Source organism: Balaenoptera acutorostrata, chromosome 11 (assembly GCF_949987535.1).
Source record: "Balaenoptera acutorostrata chromosome 11, mBalAcu1.1, whole genome shotgun sequence".
Classification (NCBI taxonomy): domain Eukaryota; kingdom Metazoa; phylum Chordata; class Mammalia; order Artiodactyla; family Balaenopteridae; genus Balaenoptera; species Balaenoptera acutorostrata.
The window spans coordinates 2,970,395-2,990,999 of NC_080074.1; the positions used below are offsets into that span (position 1 = coordinate 2,970,395).

Here is a 20,605-nt window from a genome sequence, read left to right on the forward strand (position 1 = left end):
CCTCCACGGACACGTCAACATCACCCAAGCCCACAGTTGACGTTAGGGTTCACGGCGGACGGTCTGTGGGTTTGGACAAATGTCTAATGACATGTATCCACCAACAGAGTATCATATGTAGAGGATTTTCACTACCCTAAAAATCCTGTCCTCCACCTATTCGCCCCTCCTCCACCACCACCCCGCCCCGCCAATCCCTGGCAACCACTGGTCTTCTTCCTGTCTCCATAGTTTTGCCTTTTCCAGAATGTCATCGAGTTGGAATCATACAGTATGTATCCTTTTCAGATTGGCTTCTTTCACTTACTAATGCATTTAATGTTCCTATATATCTTTTCAAGGCTCGATAGATCATTTCTTTTTAGGACCGAATAATATTCCATTGTCTGGATGGACCACTGTTTGTTTATCCATTCACCTACTGAAGGACATCTTGGTTGTTTCCAAGTTTTGGCAATTATGAATAAACAGTTATCTGTAGGGTTTTGTGTGGGCATAAGTTTTCAACTCCTTTGGGTAAAAACCACAGAGCATAATTGCTTACTCATATGGTAAGAGTATGTTTAGTGTTGTAAGAAACCATCAAACTGTCTTCCAAAGTGGCTGTACCACATACGTACAATGGAATACTACTCAGCCATAAAAAAGAACGAAATAATGCCATTTGCACCAACATGGATGGACCTAGAAATTATCATACTAAATGAAGTAAGTCAGAAAGAAAAAGACAAATACCATATGGTACCACGTGTACGTGGAATCTAAAATATAACGCAAATGAACTTATTTATGAAACGGAAACAGACTCACAGACATAGAGAAGAGACTTGTGGTTGCCAAGGGGGGTGGTGAGGGAGGGATAGAGTGGGAGTTTGGGGTTAGCAGATGTAAACTATTCTATACAGACTGCATAAACAACAAGGTCCTACTGTAGAGCACAGGGAACTATATTCAATATCCCGTGATAAACCTTAAAGGAAAAGAATATGAAAAAGAATGTATGTATGTATAACTGAGTCACTTTGCTGCACGGCAGAAATTAACACCACATTGTAAATCAGCTATACTTCAAATAAAATGAATTTTTTTAAATGTATAAAAGCAAAGTGGCTGCACCATTTTACATCCCCACCAGCCATGATGGGAGCTCCTGTTGCTACACATCCTCACCAGCATTGGGTGCTGTCAAGTTTTCAGATTTTGGCCATATCAATAGGTGATGTCTCGCTGCTGCTTTAATTTGTATTTCCCCAGTGACACAGGACGTGGAGCTTTTCCTGTGCTTATTTGCCATCTGTGTATCTTCTTTGGTGAGGGTGTCTGTTCAGCTCTTTTGCCCATTTTTAATCTGGTTGCTTACTGTTGCCCTTTAGAGTTCTTGTGTATTTTGGATAACAGTCCTGTATCAGATTTGTCTTTCGCAAATATTTTCTCCCAGTCAGTGGCTTGTCTTCTCATTCTCTGCTGCTTATGATTTTTAAGCACCTGCAGTTTGCCTCCTTTTTTTTTTTTTTTGGTTAATATGGTTGAATTTTATCCCTTAGAAATATTTGTCTATTTTTCATTCAACAAACATTTATTTAATCCCTACTATGTATAAGTGCTCTTTCTAACGCTGGAGATAAACCAACTGCAAAACAAAGATCCCTGCTTACATTCCTAGTCTACTTTAAAAATTAACTTTGGTTTTATCAGTCTTTTCCATTATTTGTGTTTCTTTTCTACTCCAATAACTTCTGCTTCTATATTTATTATTTTAATCCTTATGGGTTTTGTTTTTTTTTTGCACTTTTGCTCTCTTATTCTTCTTCCAGCTTAAGTTGAATGTTGAGCTAAATTCTTTTAAATATCTGTCTTTCAATAAAACATGTAAGGCTATAAAGTCTCGTCTACTTACTGTTTTAGCTGCACCCCACAAGTTTTGATATTTTAGTCTTTCACTATCATTTTGTAATTTCCAGTATGATTCTATTTTTATAATTATGTATATGTATATGGGGGCTTTGGCATTTAAATGTTCTCCTTGGTTTGGATTTCTAATATCATTGCATTGTGGACAGAACGTATAGGTCTGTATACTGCCGAGGCTTTAGGTTTACTGGAATCTCCCTTACAAAGGCCAAACATTTGTAAATGTTTTTTCACATGCCGGAAACAAATGTGTAATCTCTTCGTGGAGAGCAAACTTCTATTACATCAAACCATCATTTTTATTTAAATCTCTCTTTTTAAAACTTTTCTCTTCCCTTGGTCCACATTTTCTGTAAAAGATGTGTTAACCTATCCGTTTATGCTGTGGCAAGGTCATTTTCTGCTTTCTGTTGGGGTCGTGTTGCCCTATTAACTCAGGCCCATGACTCACCGAGGCCGTCTCTTCATCGTAGGACACAACCCTTTGTCCTTGTGAATGCTCTTCAAGTATCTTTTAGGGGAATATAGATATTCTCAGCCACGCTTTCTTTTGGTTAGTATCTCTCTCACATTTATTGTTTTCATCCTCTTATTTCAAATCCTGTGCCATTGTGTCTTAGGTGTAGCTCATGTAAATAGTATATTGTTGGATCTTATGGGGGGTTTTAAAAAGTATAATGTGAATCTTTTTCAGTAGGTGAGTTTAAGTAATTTCTTTATCATGATCACTTGCATATCTGAACTTCCTTGGACCATGTTAGTACTTCCTACTTACCCTATTTTTTCTTTGCTTCTCCCCAACTCCTTTCCTATCTTCTCTTGACTCGATCAGTTTTGTTCATTAGCTTTCTTTTTCTTCTCCTGGAAGTTATACTCTCTATTTCTATTCTTCTAAAAGTTATCCTTCCATTTTAAAATAATTTCTTAAACTTGTATTTTCTGAGACGTTCTCGAGTAAACCAGGTGAGTGGGTGCCACCAAGGATGGGAGGGCAGTGGTCGTTTTGCCGACTCGCCCATTCGGCAATAACGACCGAAGAATCCCACTACTAGAAACCTACGATGGATAAGTGTTGAGAAAAGCAGACATGTGTCACAGCATCGTTTGCGACAGGAAAAAAAAATGGAAGCAACTTGACGTACAGGAAGGGAATAAACAAATTATGTTAATCCATGCAACAGAATATTATGCAGTCGTTAAAATCATGTTTTTGAAGAATCTTAATTATATGAGAAAATGTTTATGATATTCGGACAACACGACGTCTTAAGCAGGTCTCTGTTTTGGCTGTGGCAGGAAGGAAACAGGTGCCACCCCACAGCAGGAGTTGTGAGAGAGGCCGTGTGAACTCTCAGCAGGAGTGGGGACCGGGCTGGTGCAGGTAACATGAGCCCCCTGAGAATGGCTAAGGCTGACCACGCCAAGAGCTGGCAGTGAGGACGTGGAGAAACAAGGACCCTCATAACCCACCAGTGGAAATGTAAACTGGAAAACCAGTTTGGCAAACAGTTTGGCATCATCTGCTAAAGTGGAAGATACCCACTCCACATGGCCGTGGAATTCCACCTCTAGATGCACACCCAATAGAACCGGCACGTGTCCCCCCGACAGACGTGCACACAGATGTTCAGAGCAGCAGTATTTACAACAGCTCCGAAACGGAAGCAACTCCAGTGTCCACCACCCACAGCGGAATGGGTAAATTGTGATCCACTCAGAGGAGAGAAAACGACAGCAATAGATAAAATGAACCACAGCCGCCCAACCACGGGGATACCTTCACTAACAGAAAAGTTGTTTGCAAGAGTCTGTCCGTGTGATTCCTTCAGATAACGCAGTTTAGGAACAAACAAAACCACACGATGGTGTCAGAAGTCAGGGTGGCGTCCTGCTTAGGGAGGGGGCACCCGGGGACACTGTGGGTACGGGCCATGTGCTACTTCTTGACGGTGACAGTGGCTCCTGGTGACGGCCTTGTGACAACTCACTGTTCCTAGGTTTGTGCTGTGTGGCCTGCTGTTATTAGCATACATCACGGTTTTAAAGTAAAAACAACAAAAATCATTGCCAAATCTTTCGGAAAAAATAGGAAGACTGAAAGAGTGGACTGGTTTTCTATTGCTGTTAATAACTTACCGCAAACTTAGCCAGGGTCACTCAGCTGGTCAGACGTTTTGTGACTTCTGTTTCACTTTTTTAAACTATGAATGATGTGACCATCTTGTCAGGCACTTGTATCTCTTCCTTTTGTGAATCGCCTATTTTCTGTGCTGTGCCCATTTTTATTTCCAAGAATTATTATTTCCAGTTATTTTCAAGCACTTGGTAGACATTAAGGAATTTCAACCTGTCTCACCTAGGTTGCAGGTATGTTTGCTAGGCTTGTTATCATTTATCTTTGTTTATTGAGGTTTTTGAGCTCTGCTGGTCATTGCAGCATTTCTCCGTGGTGCATACTATAGATGTTTATCATCAGTCTTTTCCTTTATTGTTTTTGCCACTGACATTGTGCTCAGAGAGCCTTTCACCGTTCCCGGTTATAAAAATATCTATTTCTATTTTGAGTATTTGGGGGGATTTATTTAATATTTAAATCCATTCATCTGGAATTTACCTGAGTATATAGTATTTTTAGCCTCGGTTTGTCACTGTAACGGGCTCAAGGGTTAGATGCTTCATGCATGGTCACATGGTCACAGAGTGGCTGCGAGCACTCCCTCGGCCATCCTTGTTAAGATCCTCTCCATGCCGGGGACTGGGTGGGGTGAGGCTACAGGACTAGTGAGACAAGGCCTTGCAGCTGAGAGGGGCAGACCCCATGGGGCTAGGGTAGCATTGGAGGGAAGGGGACGAGAGGGGAGAGAGCCAGCTGGGTCGGGCAGGACCAGGGAGGCTCAGGGAGGGCCCAGCTGCCCAACACTCTCAGCAGACTCCACCGAACACCAGCCCTGAGAGCTGACCCACCGGGCTGCAGGCCCAGCGGACACCTCCAGCTCAGGGTGGACGGGCCCGCAGCCCCAGGCTCGGTGCAGCTTAGCCGGAACCCGCTTTCCTGCAGAGACGCCTCCACGTGGCCAGGGGAACCGGGCTGCTCAAACACAGGGGCCATGCTCCCATCTCAGATTCGCAGTTGACGCGGCAAGAAAGCCCTTCCCGCCCGCCCCCTGTGAGTCCCTCCAAAAGCACCAATCGCTCACACCTCTCCGGCCTCCACGCCCAGAGCCCCACCCTCCCTGGCACCAGACCTCCCCAGGGCCCGGCCTCCCGCTCTTCCCTCTCAGCCGTGGGGCCCACAGACAGGGCCCCTCCTGATGCCGGGCAGGGCGAGACGCACAGGGGCAGGGGCTCGTCTCGGACCCCTGGGCTTTGGGCCACCCCTGGGGGCTCGAGGACCCCAAAGTGGGCCTGAGGAGCAAACCGCTAGGCCACAAACACCAACCAACAATGACAGCAAATGACAGCCGCCACCAACTGCTGAGCTGAGACCTGGAGCCTGGCATCTCCCGCCTCCTGACTGTGGCGAGGGGCGTGGGCAGCGTGTCTCCACCCTGCGGCCTCGAGCCGGCACCGGGGGTCTGCAAGGGTCCGCCCAGCTCGACACAGGCTCGTGCGGGGAGGAGAGGTAAACAGACCCCCGCCCCCCGGGGGGCTCCAGCCCACCCATGGGGACGGACCCTCATCCCAAGACGGCAGAGAGCAAAGTGCTGCCCTGTGGGGCCCCCAGCGGGGGTGAAGGGCGGACATGGGGTGCCCAGAGGAGGACAGAGCACCACGAAAGCAGCCCTGAGAAACCGGGGCTCACGGGGCCTTGCTTCACCAATCACCGGGAGGATGGGGGCTGGTTGAGGAGGGGGCTGGACACCCCGGGCCGGGGGGCAGGGCGGATGGGCGTCCCCTGGGTCCTAGGAGTGGGGAGAAGTGGGCCCCAGACCCGGGTGCCTGCCCCAAGTAGACGCCTGACAGACCGCGGCCAGATGGGGAGGCCCCTCCTGTCCTGGGCCGGCCTGGATCCTGACCCCCAGCCGGTGCAGCCTGGGCTTGGGGTTCAGCTCGAGTCTGAGTCTGGCCCGCCTGCACCTTCAGCTCCCTACGAGACCCTGATGGGCTTCAGCAAGACTGTGGGTGCTGCACCCCACGCCAGGCCTGGCACGCTGCAGACGGCCTGAATGGAAAGGCCCAGAACTCGGACTGTCCAGCGGCTGCTGTAGGGCTGGGCCAGTGCCCCTGGCTCTCAGCTCTCACCCGGCCTCAGACCAGACAGCCAAGTGTGACCCAGCACCAGGCCAGGGCACCCTGTTCCTTCAGGAGCGCCCCTGAATCAAAGACCAAGGCTGGATTTCCATTGCATCTTTATTCCGTGTTTCACACATTGTATTCCAGACAGAACAGCCTCTAATCACTTCAGACTGATTGGCTCAGGCTCTAAGGACCCCGTCAACACCCCCTGCATTCAGTTCCAGGTTCACATACACATGGAAACACGCTCAGAGCCTCAATGAACTTCGTAGATGCTTCCTATTTGAAAAAACAATTGCCTTCAGGGGACATCTTCTGTGTCCCCAGCATTTGGGCTGCACAGACTACCTGAGCCGCGGTGGGCAGTGCCCGGGGTCTAAGCAGGACGGGCCTTCGTGGAACTGGACGCCCGGCAGGAAAGCAGCAGTGGGCCGGGGGCGTTGCGCGGGGAGGAACCCCTGATGCCAGGGTGGGGGGCAGGGACCGGCCAGTCGGGGTGCTCTCCGTCTGCTCTGTGGCAAGCAGGGCCCTCTGCTGATTTGGGGGCTTCTGACATTTGCACAGTATTTTGTGCTGATTTCCACGCACACGTAACGAGCCGAAAATAAGGAACGCACACATCACACACGTGCATCTGTGTATTCTGATCCTCGGCTGCACAGCCTCCGGGCAGCCGCCTGGCACCTGAGCTGTGCAGAGACGGGTGGTGGCGGGGCTGCCCCGGGAGGGCTGGCAGGTGGTGGGAAGAGATGCCTGCGCGTGGATGAAAGCCTGGGGCAGAGGTCAGGAGCCTGTCTCCTGTGTGGCTGTGGCTCTGGCCTAGAGCTCCACGGGGGGGGTCCACGTCACCACGGGCAACATGCCCGTGACAGGTGCTCTCTGGCCGGGGCGGGCAACATGGGGGAAGCAGGACGGGCCCCGGCAGAGCCCAGGGCAGGGCGGGTCTGCCACCTTCTGCAGCTGGGCTCACGGCCCCAGTGACCAACACACAGCAGCAGCGATCAGGTCCACAACACACCTGGAGACGCAGCGAGCGGAGGGGCCCGGGCCACTCGGCTCCCGCGGTGTGGGTGCAGGTGCAGGGGCGTCCGGACCCGCCTATCCAGGTGGCCCAGGCGAGCGAGGCTGTGGCTGGAGCCTGAGCGTCCGCCCGACGCCCCGCACCACCCGGCGGAAGGGCTCCCGCCCGAGCAGGCTCCTTGACAGACCAGCCGGGGCGGTTCTCTGTTTCCAGAGGTCACGGATGGAAAGTAAGGCCATTTCTCGAGGCCGCGCTCTGCTCCCAGCTGCCGCAGCCGGAGCCTCCCCGGGCTCGCCGTCTGCCTTCCAGCCACGTTTAAGCCAAGGGAGCAAGTACGCGGCAACGTTAACGTGACGAAGTTACAGAAATCCGGCTGGCTGTCAGAGGCCTGGGAGAGCACAGAGACTTCATAGGTTAGTGCAACGTCTCACTTATGACTTTGTCTACGTTTTATTCTCTTTCGCGCAACAGAATAGAACGTTTACATTTCCAAGTAGGTAAGGAGATGGCTGCCACCTCCCTCCGCCCCCGGCACCCGGACAGCGGGCCGCTCGGAGAGGGTCTGCCTCTCAGGCCACCCCGGCCGGGGGCTCCACGAGGTGGGCGTTTGGCAAGGATGCTCCAGGGTGGCAGAGGGGGATGCCCGACCCCTCTCTGGCCCCGCGTGGCCGGGACCCTCCCTGGCTCTCTTTGGTATCTCAGAAAACAGAGGCCGCCAGCCCTCGCCAGGCCCTGGACCACGTCCCGGCCAGCCGCTCCAGCAAGGCCTCTCCTCGGCCGTGGCCTTCAGCCGGCCGGCAGTGGGGTGTGCTGCCCGGGGCGGGGGAGGCCACGGCGGTGGGCCCGGGCTCATTTCTTGTAGTGATTGGGGGCGTCCGCGAAGACAAACTTGAGGCGGTAGGCCTCGGCCAGCAGCAGGCTGACGTCTTCGTCGCCCCAGTGGGCTGTGGGCAGGTTCTGGAGGAAGAGCAGCAGCTCCTGGGGGGAGAGAGACAGCCTGGGTCAGACGGGGCAGCCAGCTGTGTCGGGGTGGGGGCCCCCGCGGGAGGAGCCCTGAGGAAACACACAGGCCCACGGCGGGGTGAGCCGGGGGGCCGCCCAGCCCCCGAGAATCATGTCCCCTCCCAGCTTGAGCCTGAGGGCCCCACGCCCTGCAGCCAGGAGGAAGCCCCCCGGGAGGCTCCCAGGCCTGCTGGGACGCGGAGGGCAGCGCCAGCAGCACGACACAGCCGGGCCGCACGCACGCCCCCGGCCTCCCGGCACTCTGGGGCCCAGGGCCATCCGGGCAGGGATGCCCAGAGCCCAGCCACGGGGGGGCCCTCGGGGCTCAGACCCAGAAGCCAGGCCTGGGCTCAGGTGCTGGCTGTGCTGCCTCCCGGCTGGTGGGCCAGCCGCTGACCACCTCGGGGCCCCAGGTTCCCCATCGAGACGAGGGCCCCAGCTCCCATCGGGGCCACCAGTGTCTGGTGCTCGGCGATGCGGGGGCCTGTACCAGGCCTGCTGTCCTCATGACGCCCCTCCCAGCGCACGGCCCTCTCCCCACTCCCCAGTGGAGAGCCACGCGTCGGGACTCTCCGCCAGTGCGGCTTCCCTGTTGCTGCTTTTCCGTCCTCGGTCCCATTTCCTTTCGCATTTTGGACACTTTCTGGGGGCCTTTAAATTGAATTCATGGAGCAAACTTCACTGGCAGAATGTCCCCGGGGACGTATAAACATCAATCTGCTGTCTTTCTCCATTAGATGCAACTTACACGGATGCCAGTCCAATTCTGAGCAGGTCATAAATAAATACCTTTGGTTTTATTTTTAATCCACTTCGCTTCATATTATCATGACCTCGCTACTTGCAAGGTGAGAAGCAATACCCTCCCATTGCGGTAACTCAGCAACTCTACTGCACACTCAATTTCAGAATCTAATTTAGTCCCCCAGGTTCAGTGGACGGAGAGAGAATAGAAATGCCCGGTGGTCCGCAGCCTGCAATGCTAAAGAAGGAAAAATCTGTCCGGGTGACCTTTATGAGAGGCAGGGGACACAGCCGAACACGCCCTTAAATGCAGATTTCTTTCTTTAAAAGGCCCGTCTTATTTACGAGCTAGGCAGTGACACCTCCGACCTGGGAGCCACGGCACATGTATTAACCACATCATTCGGGAAAAGGGCCATTGGTCACGATGCTGTCACTGGGTCACACCCCAGGGGACCCGCCATCCCCTGCAATGGTGGCAGGGAGGGCCCGGTCCAGCAGCCCGCGAGGGCAATTCCATTTTTAATCTTAACTTCTCTGTAAACAGTGTTGCGACCACGTCTGCAGAATAAAAGTTAAAGGAAGGTTTGCTCACAACACTGAGGTTGTGAGGAATCAAAGACAAGTTGCGTCCCCGTGGTTCTTTTCTTCCCACATCCACGAGATGCCACCACGGCAACAAAGCCACGGCCCGGGGCATCCCGCCCCCTCCATCGGCCTGTGTCACCGTGCCCTCCCACGCTGGCACGTGCTGCCCGCGGTGGCCGGGAGGGACCGTAGCGATGGTGCCGTCCCCGCCGCGCAGTCTGGAGGCCTGCTGTTCTCAGCCCCCGGCAAGGTCACGGTCACCCCGGAGTCTGGAGGCCCGCAGCACCCGGCCCCGCAGAGGGCAGAGGCCCCGCATCCCGGGTTGCCCGGGGTCTCGGTATGATGAGCAGTTTGACTGTCCTCTGGACACTCTGGATGTCACCTCGCGAGCATGTGGATCGTGGCTGGTGGTCCCTTTAACCAGACAGTCCCCTGCGGAGACCCCGCCAGCACCACCCCGGCCACAGGTAGCCCTGCAGGCGTCGTCGTGCAGGTGACCGCAGTGGGGGGGAGCGGGGGCAGGGTGAAGGGCGGGGCCCTGGGCTGGGCTGTTGCCGGGGACATCTTTTCCACAGGGTCTTTCCCGCTCTGACTTTTGTCTCTGGGTAGGTTCCAAGAGGTGAGCCTTCCAACGTTAAACAGCAAATAATGTTTACGGCTTTGGGGACTTCTTGCCAAAACAGTTTCCTTTTTCCAGAGAGAGGAATTACGTTACCATCTGCAAAGTATGATTATCTCTACCTCTTTTGTCCCTCCCAGGAAGGACGAAATGGTGACACAGTGGCGTCCAGGAAGGTGGGCAGGAGGTCCCGTCTCAGGGCCCCAGGTTCTCTGTCTGGTTGGCCCCCTGCAGAGGCTCCCGTGAACCCAGCAGTAAGGCCACAGCCAGACACAGAGGAGGTGGGCCCAAGCCCAGCACACCCCGACCACGACCCCACAGAACCCTGGCGGCACACCCTTGGTGTCCTCACCTACGTCATGGGGAGATCCGTCTCCTCTGTGACATCAACAGCTCCACGTGTTCCCATGTCCCCGACATGAAACACACAGCACGCGGTGCCGACCTGTGAACAGTCGCTAGGGCACAGTCGGCTAAAGGCACGCACACTTGTAAAGGATGCTGAACACGGGGCTCAAATCCAGCCCTGCACCGCTCAGCCGTGCCGGCCTCCTGGCTCTCTGTGCCTCGGTTTCCTCATCTGTAAATGGGGACAATAACGCGCCTCCCTCTCTGGGCTGTTAATTTGTGCAAAGTGCTCCCAACAGCGCCAGAATATAAAAAGCACAGGATAAGTGTCACCTGCTGCTGCTATTATTCAATTAGTCTTAAATCACTGTTCGCGGTGGTGGTGATCGTCACGGCAGCAGTGGTGGCGTTTGTGCCGAATAAATTCCTATCCGTGGGAAACGCCAGGGAGTTTGGCAAACAAGCTCAAGACGAAACGGCATCCTCCCTTGACAGCTCAGAGGAGGCAGTGCCGGCATCTTGAGGAAGGAAACACGCCGCACGTGTCGACCTACGGGCTGTGGCTAGGACCCCGACCAGGGAGCCGCGTGGGACCCTTTTGAGGGGACTTCAAGGAGCGCCTGTGGACTGGATCGTCCAGTTCTGACGTCTGATACAAAAGGCACTGTGTGTCATCAAAACGGCCCCAAATAGTCGATTACGGGAAGAGCAGCTCTGGGTGCAAGGCAGACAGGTCCCCTCACTCCACCTGCCTCTGCGTCAGGGCACACGCGCCATCACACGGCCGGCTCTGCCCTCGGGGGCCAGACGAAGGATTACGAGGCGAACAACGCTCAGCCCTGCGCAGGGGTCCAACCAGGCGTGACTGGCGGGCGGCTCTCGACGCGGCCCCCCGTCTGTCCCCCCACTATGGGGGTCTCGGTGGAGATGTGGGTAGATCACACTCCAGATCTCAGATACTTGGTCTGAACAAAAGTCTGCAAAATGTTTCTTAACTTTAATATCGATCACATGTTGAAAGATAATGTTATATATAGATGTACTGGGTTAAATAAAATATTAATCTCGCTGGTTTTCCCCTTTCTGCGAGGCTCCCAGAAGCCCTCCCTCGTGGCGGGCGTTCCTCTCCAGTGGACAGCGCTGCTCTGATTACACCCAACACAGCCCCCCTGCTCCGGGGCAGCGGCCGCGACGGTGCCGACCACGCCCCCTTCTGCGGACCCTCGGGCACAGGACTCACGCCAAGGCTCCCAGGTCAAGGCCGGCTCCGCACACGCGGCAGAGCACACCGAGGCCAGGAGTTTACAGCCTGGCCACGCGCAGAGACCAGTGAATTAATCATGACGGGGCTGAAGGCCCAGTTGTGAACTCTGATTATTTTCTCCCCTTAACTGAGAAGAAGAAACAGTAACCTCCGCGCTGACATGGGCAGGTGACAGGTTTAATTGGTTTAATTCACTTCTCTACCACGTTCCAACAGTCAATTTGTGCAGTTCGGCCAGCAAACCTGCCGCTGGGGAGCCCTGACTGGCCGCGGAAGGGTGGCCCTGGGTGCCACCTGGGGTGGCCGTGGGGACACGCAGGCTGGGGTGGGCAAGGCTGGGGCCTCGGGCATTTCTCCCACATCCTCAGCCTTCCAGGCGAGGAGACCGAGGCGGGGGAGGCAGGAAGCCTGGCCCAGGGCCTGGGTGGCTCGCACAGGCGGGTCTGTCCCCGCAAGGCTGGGCGACGTCAGAGCGCAGGCGGCTGGGAACTCTGGAAGCCAAGGCTGCGTTTGCCAGGCGGGGGCAGTGACAGGAGTGACCTCCAGGCCAGGAGGGTGCGAGGGGCAGTGACTCAGCCATGCTCAGTGCAGGAGTGGCCCTGTGGTCCATCATCTCCACGTCACCATCATCCCACTGACACCTGGCGGGCCCTGGGGGCGTCACCGCCTCAGAGGTGCCAGGCAGCTCCTGCCAGGGCTGTGCTGAGGACCTGAGGACCCAGCGCACACAAGCTCAGCAGGACGCCCGGCACACGGGAGCTGCCACCATGGCCACCACCACCCTCGTCGTGGTCGTGGCCGTGGCCCCGGCTACCAGGACCTCAGACGACGAGAGTGGTGGTCACACAAAGTGGCCGCAGCTGGAATCTGCACGGCACCTTGCGCCCGGGCCTGCCCTCTGTGGGCGGATGTGCTGGTCTGGGCCCACGTGGCCAGCCTCCCGCCCCCCTGCCCACCCAGGCGAGTCTCCAGGGACCACGTGCTCCAAAGGTCAAAGGTCACGGTCCAGGCCCAGGCCCAAACCCAGTGCCCGGCAGCCGGTGCAAGGCCAGGTCATTTGTATTCCTGCCTATGCAGGGGCTGCTGGGGCTTGAATCCACATTCAACATAAAATACCTGTTCTTGGTCAGTACATGTGTAAAAGGGAAGAAAAAAAGGAGCCGAGATTAAATTACGCTGAAGCGGGTTTGCGGCGACTGCCGGCAGCGCTGACAGCAGCGGGTTACCGGGCACTTCTGATGGTTCGGGGGCTCCTGGCCGGACCTCCCCGGGCACCCCCGGGGGTGGGGGACGGGGCGGGCGCGGCGCCATGAGCCGGGAAGCTGGCGTGCGTCTAGCACGTGGTCCTGGAGTCATGCGTGACCGTCCAGCCCGCGGCTCTCTCCTTTCTGCGCCTCCACCCACTGTCTGCTCCCTCGGCCAGGACCTTCCCGTCGGCGTGGGGAGACGGGACCCTGCCCTGGGCCACACGACGGGGTCTGCAGGAGCAGGCCGGGCTCTGTCCCCTGCGTGGCGATGGTTGCTACAGGCAAGGACAAACATGAACCTCGGGGGTCACCACTCAGAGAAGGTCCCAGGGCCGTCCCTCGAGTCAGTGGTCAACCACGAGCTGCCCTGGGCCCAGAGTTCACTTTGTGCCAAGCACCAGGCTACACGCTGACCTTCTGACCAATCCCGGGGCTCCCTCCCTTCCCCCCACCCCGTGTCTAAAACCAATCCCGGGGCTCCCACCCCTCCTCCCCGTGTCTACGACCAATCCCGGGGCTCCCACCCCTCCTCTCCATGTCTACGACCAATCCCAGGGCTCCCACCCCTCCTCCCCGTGTCTACGACCAATCCCGGGGCTCCCACACACCCCACCTGGGAAAGAGGAATCTGGGACCCCAGGAATCTTAGTGACTGCTCAGTCCACGCCTGGCGCTGGGACGGCTGCTTCCCCCAGGGCTACCCTCCTGAGCCCTGAACCTGACGTCTGCAAGACCCTCCCTCTCTGAGAGGCCACGTGCTCGGAGGGGCTGCCCCCCTCAAATGTGCCCTACTGCTCTCCCCCCAGCACTTAAGGGACGCCTCCTTGGGACCCGGCAGCCCTGGGCTGGAGGTCAGACAGCCGAGGCTCTGACCTGGTCCCTCCTCCTAGAGCTGAGAGCTGACCAGGGGATAAGACCTCGGGAAGCCCCCCGGGTGGGCAGGAGGAAGCTGGGCGCAGGGCTATGATGCTGCGAAGGCCCTGTCCCGCTCCCCTGGCACACCGCCCCCTGCACCAGCCACGGCCCCAGGAGGGGCCCAGAGGCCCTGGTACGAAAATTACCTATGAAAAGTTCACCCTTATTTCCCTTATTTTTAACCTATCACACTCGATGCCCTTTAGCCAGGAGATCAAAGAATACAGAACTCAACCTGACGCTCAGCAGACGTGAAGGCGGCCCTGCAAAGGTCAGTCCGCCCGGCTCGCGGCTCCTCCCAGGCGGATGCTCGCTCGGGGCCCGACTCGCCACGTCCAATCCTGCGTCCCCACCAGATTTGGACCCCGGCGTCCAGGAAGACAGAGCCCCTGCTGTCTCGGGGGGCGGGGAAGCGGGGAGGCTCGGGCCCTAACGCCTTCCGGGAGGGGCTGGGCAGCTGGAGGCCATCAGGGCCGTGCTGGGCCCCCTGGGGCTGCTTCCTGCCTCCCTCCCTCTCCCCACCCTCCCAGATGGTCCTGTGACAGCTGATTCCTTTGACAATCCAGTTATTAGTTTGAAAATCTTGTCAAGTTCTGGACCAAACCAGGGCTAAAAATAGAAGGACGGTGACAGCTGGCTGGGATGGACAGCCAGCTGCCAGGCTGACCCACTGGCTGGTGACAGCCCTCCATAAGGTAGGATATGGAAGGTGACACCGCAGAGAGCGATCTTCTGAGGACTCTGGGAGGTGCGCTTTCCTTGCAATTAATTTCATATTTCTTTGTCAAAAAAGGGATTCTAAAGAGAAGACACCTTTGGGTACTGAAAACACAAGCTTGACATGAGCGCCCCAATCGAGTGAGCTCCGCTTTTCATGCGCACGGCTGAGAGGCGTTTGATCAGCACACAGAGGATATTTAAAATCCTGGCACGGCAGTTAGAGCCGGCTCCATCCCGCAGGGACCTCTCCGCTTCGCGGGCTGGAGGGCCGGGCGGCTGGTCGCAGACGGGGTGCGGTGGAGAGATGGAGATGCCGTCCATGGAGGCCCCTCGAGAACGCCCGGTCGGGAAGGACGCCCACTTAGGGGGGAGAGGCCCCAGGCCCATGTTTATCTACACGCAGCAGAGACGCCCCTTCCAAACGGGCAGAGGGAAGGCGCCGTGCAGGAGGCTTGGGAGCCTGGAGGTGGAGCCAGCTGTTACCCCCACCCCCCCCCCCACCCCCCGCCTCCGAGAAATCAGAGGAGGGGGTCACGGGAGGGAGGCGGGGGGCGGGGACTGCTGCGGGCTGCCGTCTGAACCCGCCCCCCAGCCCTGCGGGTGCTGCCTGCACAGGCTAGCGGCAGCTCCCACAGCCTCCCACGTCCCCGGGGGCTACCCTGCCGGGCTCTGGGGCAGGGACGGCGTCGGCCCGGCGGTGCAGCCCACGTGCCTCCCCACATGTGGCCCTCTCCCCATGTCCAGTGTCCCCCCAGTGCCGGTCCTCCCTACTGACCCCCCCGTCCTGAAACCCCCTTGCCCCACCTTGCCTGCAGATCACCGCCCATGCCCCCGGCCACCCTGCCAGTCTCCTTGGTGAACCCTCCCCCTGCCAGGTCTCTCAGGGTGGGCGGCCGCCCTCCCTGGAGCCAGGGTCACCCGCACCCGTGTCCCCACCCCCTCAGCTGTCCCTGAACCCCGTCCTTGCATGTCCGGTGGCTGCCTGGACCCCTCTGCACTTGTAAGCCGCTCGCCATCACACGACCACGTAAGGGCTCCCAAAATAAACATGTCCCCTCCCTCCCCCCCCCACAGACGGGGGCACACACGGTGCCCTCGCCACGGCAGTAAGACCCCTGCTCCCAGGACCGAGCCCTCCCTCCCGGCTCCCCGGGCCCTCCCGCCCTGCCTCGCTCGCACCCTAGCCCAGCCCACCACCACCCTTTGGTGGATGACCGCAGGGCCCCCTGGTTTCCCAGCCCACCCCCCAATCCATCACCAGCACGGCCGCACAACGGCTTCATCTTGAAAACGAAAACCGTCCCCCAGCGACTCTGCTCTCCGCAAGCCACCGAACAGCTGGCGCTGGTGCTGGGCCTAGAGCCCAGACCCGCAGGCTAGGGTCCCTGCGGCTTGGCTCTGGTCGGCTCCAAGCCCACCCAGGCCGCTCTCCCCTTGAGAGACACCAACATTCAGCTCCTCCTCCAAGGGTGTCCCCTGGCGTGCCCCACGACCGTCAGGTCCCGCGTGCACCCCGAGAGCCCATCCCCGGCCACCCGACCTGAGCGCCGAGATGTGCTGCAGGCCGGCCCAGGGCCCCTGGCGGGGTGGGGCATCTTCCTTCCCAAGAAAGGCCCTAAAGGAGACATTTATCTCCAGGGTCTACAGATGGTGACTCCTGCACTCCACAGAGGAAGGTAACAGAGCCCCGGGTTCTGGAACAGGGCGCCCTCCACAGTGCCCGGCATGCAGTCACAACTGGCAGATGCCCGAGGAGACAGGAAAAGGCCACCCGGCCGGCCGGGGCTGACGGTGGGACAGGGGACAACAGGGTCCCATGAGATGGGCTGCCTCAGCCTGATGGGGACACTCGGGGCCCCGACCACTCTTCAGCCTGCCCCAAAACAGCCAGGGGGCCCAGAAGGAGCCCCGGGGCCGGCCAGTGGAGACACTGCTCTTCCCTTTTGCAAGTGGCTGCGCTCAGAGAGACAGACCACTGGGAAAGCCACCACACGGTGGCCTTACGGCTCCCATGAGCTCAGGGTCCTCCTAAACCCCAGGGAGGTGGGGGCCTTCCAGGAAGGCCCTCGGGGACCACCAAGACCTCCAGGCACACCCCCTCGGTGACCTCCCCCAGTCCCCAGGAAGGCTCTCAGCCCAGATGACAGCTGAGACACGAGCCCTTCGCCCACCGGGGAGAGAGGCCGCCAGCAGGGCCATGGCTGGACCCACGGAACCAGCATGTTCCACAACCGTGATCCACACTCGCAGAGGCTGCACCCGGACCGCCGGTAGTATCGACTTGCAGCAGAGCTGGTTTCACAGACTCACCAGCAAAATGATATTTTCTTTGTCATACACATTGTAAAGCTGATTAAATTTCCCGAGCTGTCCAAGTATGTTCTCACATTGATTTTCCCGCTGCCCGGGAGGCCAGGAGGGAAAACGCGCAGCGTGGCTCAGCCCGCAAGGCCCGCTTTCATGCCAGCGCGTGCTGGGGCCACCCTGTGAGATGTGGGGAGAGCGCCCAGGACCACGGGGGCGTGAGAGCACCGCGCGTGCACACAATCGCCTCTGAGGGTGGCAAGTGGACTCAAAGCCACCCGGGCCCTCCTGGTGGGCTCCTGGGAGGGGCCTGGAGGCATGAAAGGGGCATCTTACATGGATAACAGCCCTTTACCAGACATGTTTTGCAAGTATTTCCCCCCACTCTGTGCTCTGTCTTCTCACGCCCTTGACACTGTCCTTTGCAGAGCAGCAGATTTCATCTGAGTAAGTCCAGCTTACCAGGATCGCGTCTTTGGTGTTGTACCTAAAAAGGCATCACTGTGTCCACGGCCACCCAGGTTGTCTCCTAGGTCGACTTCCAGCAGCTTCGTAAGTTCTGTGTCTTACATGTGGGTCTGTGATCCACGCTGGGTTCATCTAGCGAAGGTGGCAGGTCTGTGTCTGGACTCAGCTTTCCGCACGGGGACGGCCAGCTGTTCCAGCACCCCGTGCTGAGCGGCCACCTCTGCTCCGTCGTGTTGCCTTTGCCCCCTCGTCAAAGGCCCGCTGACTACGTTTACGGGGCCGATTTCCGGGCTCTCTGTTACATTCCAGTGATCTGCGTGTCTCTTCTTTCGCCACACACCCTGCGACCACACCCTCCCTCACCTGGCCTTTGAACACGCTTCGCTGAAACCCTTTGGGGAGTTTGGGTTTTTGGAGTCTTTTTGAGCACGAGCCACCCGTTTTCGCTGTATGGCCCTGTAATAAACCTTTCTTCACTCCACACGCCGACGTCTCGGTTTGTCTGGCCTCACTGCGCGTCGGGCGCACGAACCTGCGTTGGGTAACATCTTGATGTCTGCAGCCTCACGGTCCATCAGGGTGCTGGGCAGCGGCACCTTCCATCTTTGCTCTCCGCCAATATTGTCTGGGCCATCTGGGTCTTTTGCCTCCTTCCTATAAGCTTTAGAATCAGTTTGCCAACAATCCAATAACTTGCTGAGACGTTTATAGACTTTTGAAACTTTGAACAAGTGAATTCACAGCGACCTGGGGCAGGTGAGGGCCTCCCTGCTAGGTGTCCCCCGGCTCAGGCCCTGTGTGAAGGGCCCAGCAGTCACCTGGTGGCGTCAGTGACGACGCTGGCCCCTCGGCAGAGGGACCACACCTCCCCCGCCTGCCCGAGCGGCCCTTCGGCAGGGGGCGTGAGTGGAGGCTCTGGGGCCAGGCCGCCCGTGCCAACCGCTGGCGCTGCCCTCACTAGGGGGTGAGCTGTGTGCCTCACCCGCCCCAGCTGTAAATAGGATGACGACAGCACTGACCTCGTGGTGCTGCTGGGAGAACAAAGCAAATGCACAGAGCCCACGGCTGGTGTGCGCCTACAACGTCCGCGCCCCTTCCCTCGCAGTTCCCTTACAACCCCCCGTCTACACAGCGGGGCTTCAGCTGCACCAAACGCTCTGTCCCCCTGACTCCAAGGCCCAGGATCTCAGCCACTGAAGTCGTGTCTGGGCACCGGCACGCGTCCCCCTGCAGTGACCTGGTTGACAGCGACACCTGTGCGCTCCAGAGTCCGCGGGAGCTGAGCGTGTAGGGGCCCGTGTGCCGGTCGGGCCACGTCCGCGGGACCAAGAAGGAGGTCCCGAGGAGGGGCACTGGCCGGTGGGCGCGAGGCTCCCCTGCACCTGCGGCTCACCTTCCTGGGGGCCCCTCCCGGCTGCCGTCACCTCCTGAGCCCCCCAGCGGTGCCTGGAAGGTGGGGCTGGTGGGCCCTGGGTGAGCAGAAGCTGCCTTACTCCGCCCCTCACCCCCCGCTTGCCTTTATGCTGCAGGCAAAAGGGCCTTTTCCCCTCGGGAGAAGGGGAAAGAACCTTCTAGAATGAGTAGACAAACTCCGGGAGAGGAACTCTGGGTCACAAATGTCCCCTTACAGCTCACTTACAATGCGCAGCTCCACTGAGGGCCTCTGGCAGCCCTGGTGCGAAGCTCTGACCTACGGAAAGAGACAGAAGGCCCGAAAGGAGACAGAAGCCCCGGCTCAGGAAGGTTGCGGGCAGGGGGAGGGATGGGGATTGGGCGGCTCGGGCTCTTTTTCGACGAAAGAAGCCAAAGGCAGTGATATTTTAGAACACCCTTACCCTGGGTGTTGGCGAAAGGTTTGCGCCTCCCACCCCTCCAAGCACACGATGCCCTGAGACCCTCCGTCCAGGGGCATCTGGCTTGACCCAGAGCGATGGGGCAATGGCCTCGGAAACCTCCGACTAAAGGGCCGACTCTGGCAGGAGGCCGCGGAGCAGGACACACGTGAGGGGAGGAGGACGCGTCGGGGCAGTGAGCCGCGAGGCTCTCCCGTGTCTCCTGGATGCCGAGGCCCCTGCGCCTCCTCCTGGTCTCTGCCAGGCCCCAGGGACCGAGCCCTGGGCAGGTTCCTCCAGGCAGGGCCCTTCCTGCGTGTGCAGGTCCAGAACGCACAGCAGAGAGCACGTGGGGCCGAGGGGACCCTGCGGACAGGGCGGCCGGGAAGGGACCCCAGGCTCCCCAGGCCCGGCTCTGTGATTCAAGCCCCTGCTTCCCAGACACTGGGCGCTGCATAAACATCCCTCCAGGGGGACACTGTCCACTGAGCTACAGGACAAGTGCCCCAACGGTGAGGTTTAAAATGCAAGCTTCTTCCTGGAAACTGTTCAAAACTAATGAACTAGCTGCACGGCAGGGCTTTTACCTCCTGATTCCAGTAAGACCCGGGCTGTAAATCGCCCGGCGTTAGGACACTTTCCTTTTGCTTTCAGGAATGTTAAAGGGTCACCGTCAAGTACTCTGGACCTGAGATTTACGGACTTTTAGGGGCAAAAGTGTCTCTTCAGTCTTCATCAATTCAGAAAGGTGTTTAAAGAGGAGATTCTCCTCCGCCCCCTACCCTCATCTGCTCCACCAAGGGTCTCAGCGACAGAAGGGACACTGCTGGGCTGAAGCTGGGACTGGGGGTGGGGAAAGAGTTGGCTCCCAGGTCCTGTTCCACTGGCATGGCCCCCTCCCCGGGAGGCAGAGGCAGCATTTCCAGGAGAGGCCCTCCCGGAGGCCAAGGCTTCGGTTCGGGTGTTCTCTTCCCAGAGCCGCGTTCTGGGGAGACGTGTGGTTCCTTATGATGTCTCCACAGCGCGGGCACCCTCAGGGCCTTTATATGACTTTACCATGTGGCTCAGTTCCTTGAGGGCAAAGGCTCGGACAGACTAGGCCCAGCAGGCCTCCGGAACTTCACCATGCTCGACTGAGAGCAGCAGGGCATGTGTCCAAGTAAATGTTGAGTGGAGGGTAGGTGGGCAGATGGATGGATGGATGGACGGGTGGGTGGATGGGTGGGTAGATGGGTGGGTGGATGGATGGGTGGATGGATGGATGGATGCATGGATGGGCGGGTGGATAGATGGACCAATGGGTGGGTGGATGGATGGATGGATGGATGGATGGATGGATGGATGGATGGGCAGGTGGATGGATGGATGGATGGGCAGATGGGTGGG

At 57.8% G+C, this 20,605-nt stretch overlaps 1 protein-coding gene across 4 annotated transcripts in view; it reads right to left on the reverse strand.

Moving 5' to 3' along the window:
• Positions 1-6,243: 6,243 nt before the first annotated feature.
• The window catches only part of TBC1D22A (TBC1 domain family member 22A), a 316,566-nt gene continuing 302,204 nt past the window's right edge, over positions 6,244-20,605 (reverse strand). For 2 of the 4 annotated variants that reach the window (XM_057557200.1, XM_057557199.1), the window contains one exon: positions 6,244-8,146. In XM_057557200.1, coding sequence (XP_057413183.1) covers positions 7,650-8,146 — 497 coding nt within the window. In that variant the 3' untranslated portion in view covers positions 6,244-7,649. The remainder of the gene's footprint in view (positions 8,147-20,605) is intronic. The other 2 variants (XM_057557201.1, XM_007189217.3) reach the window with 1 other exon arrangement.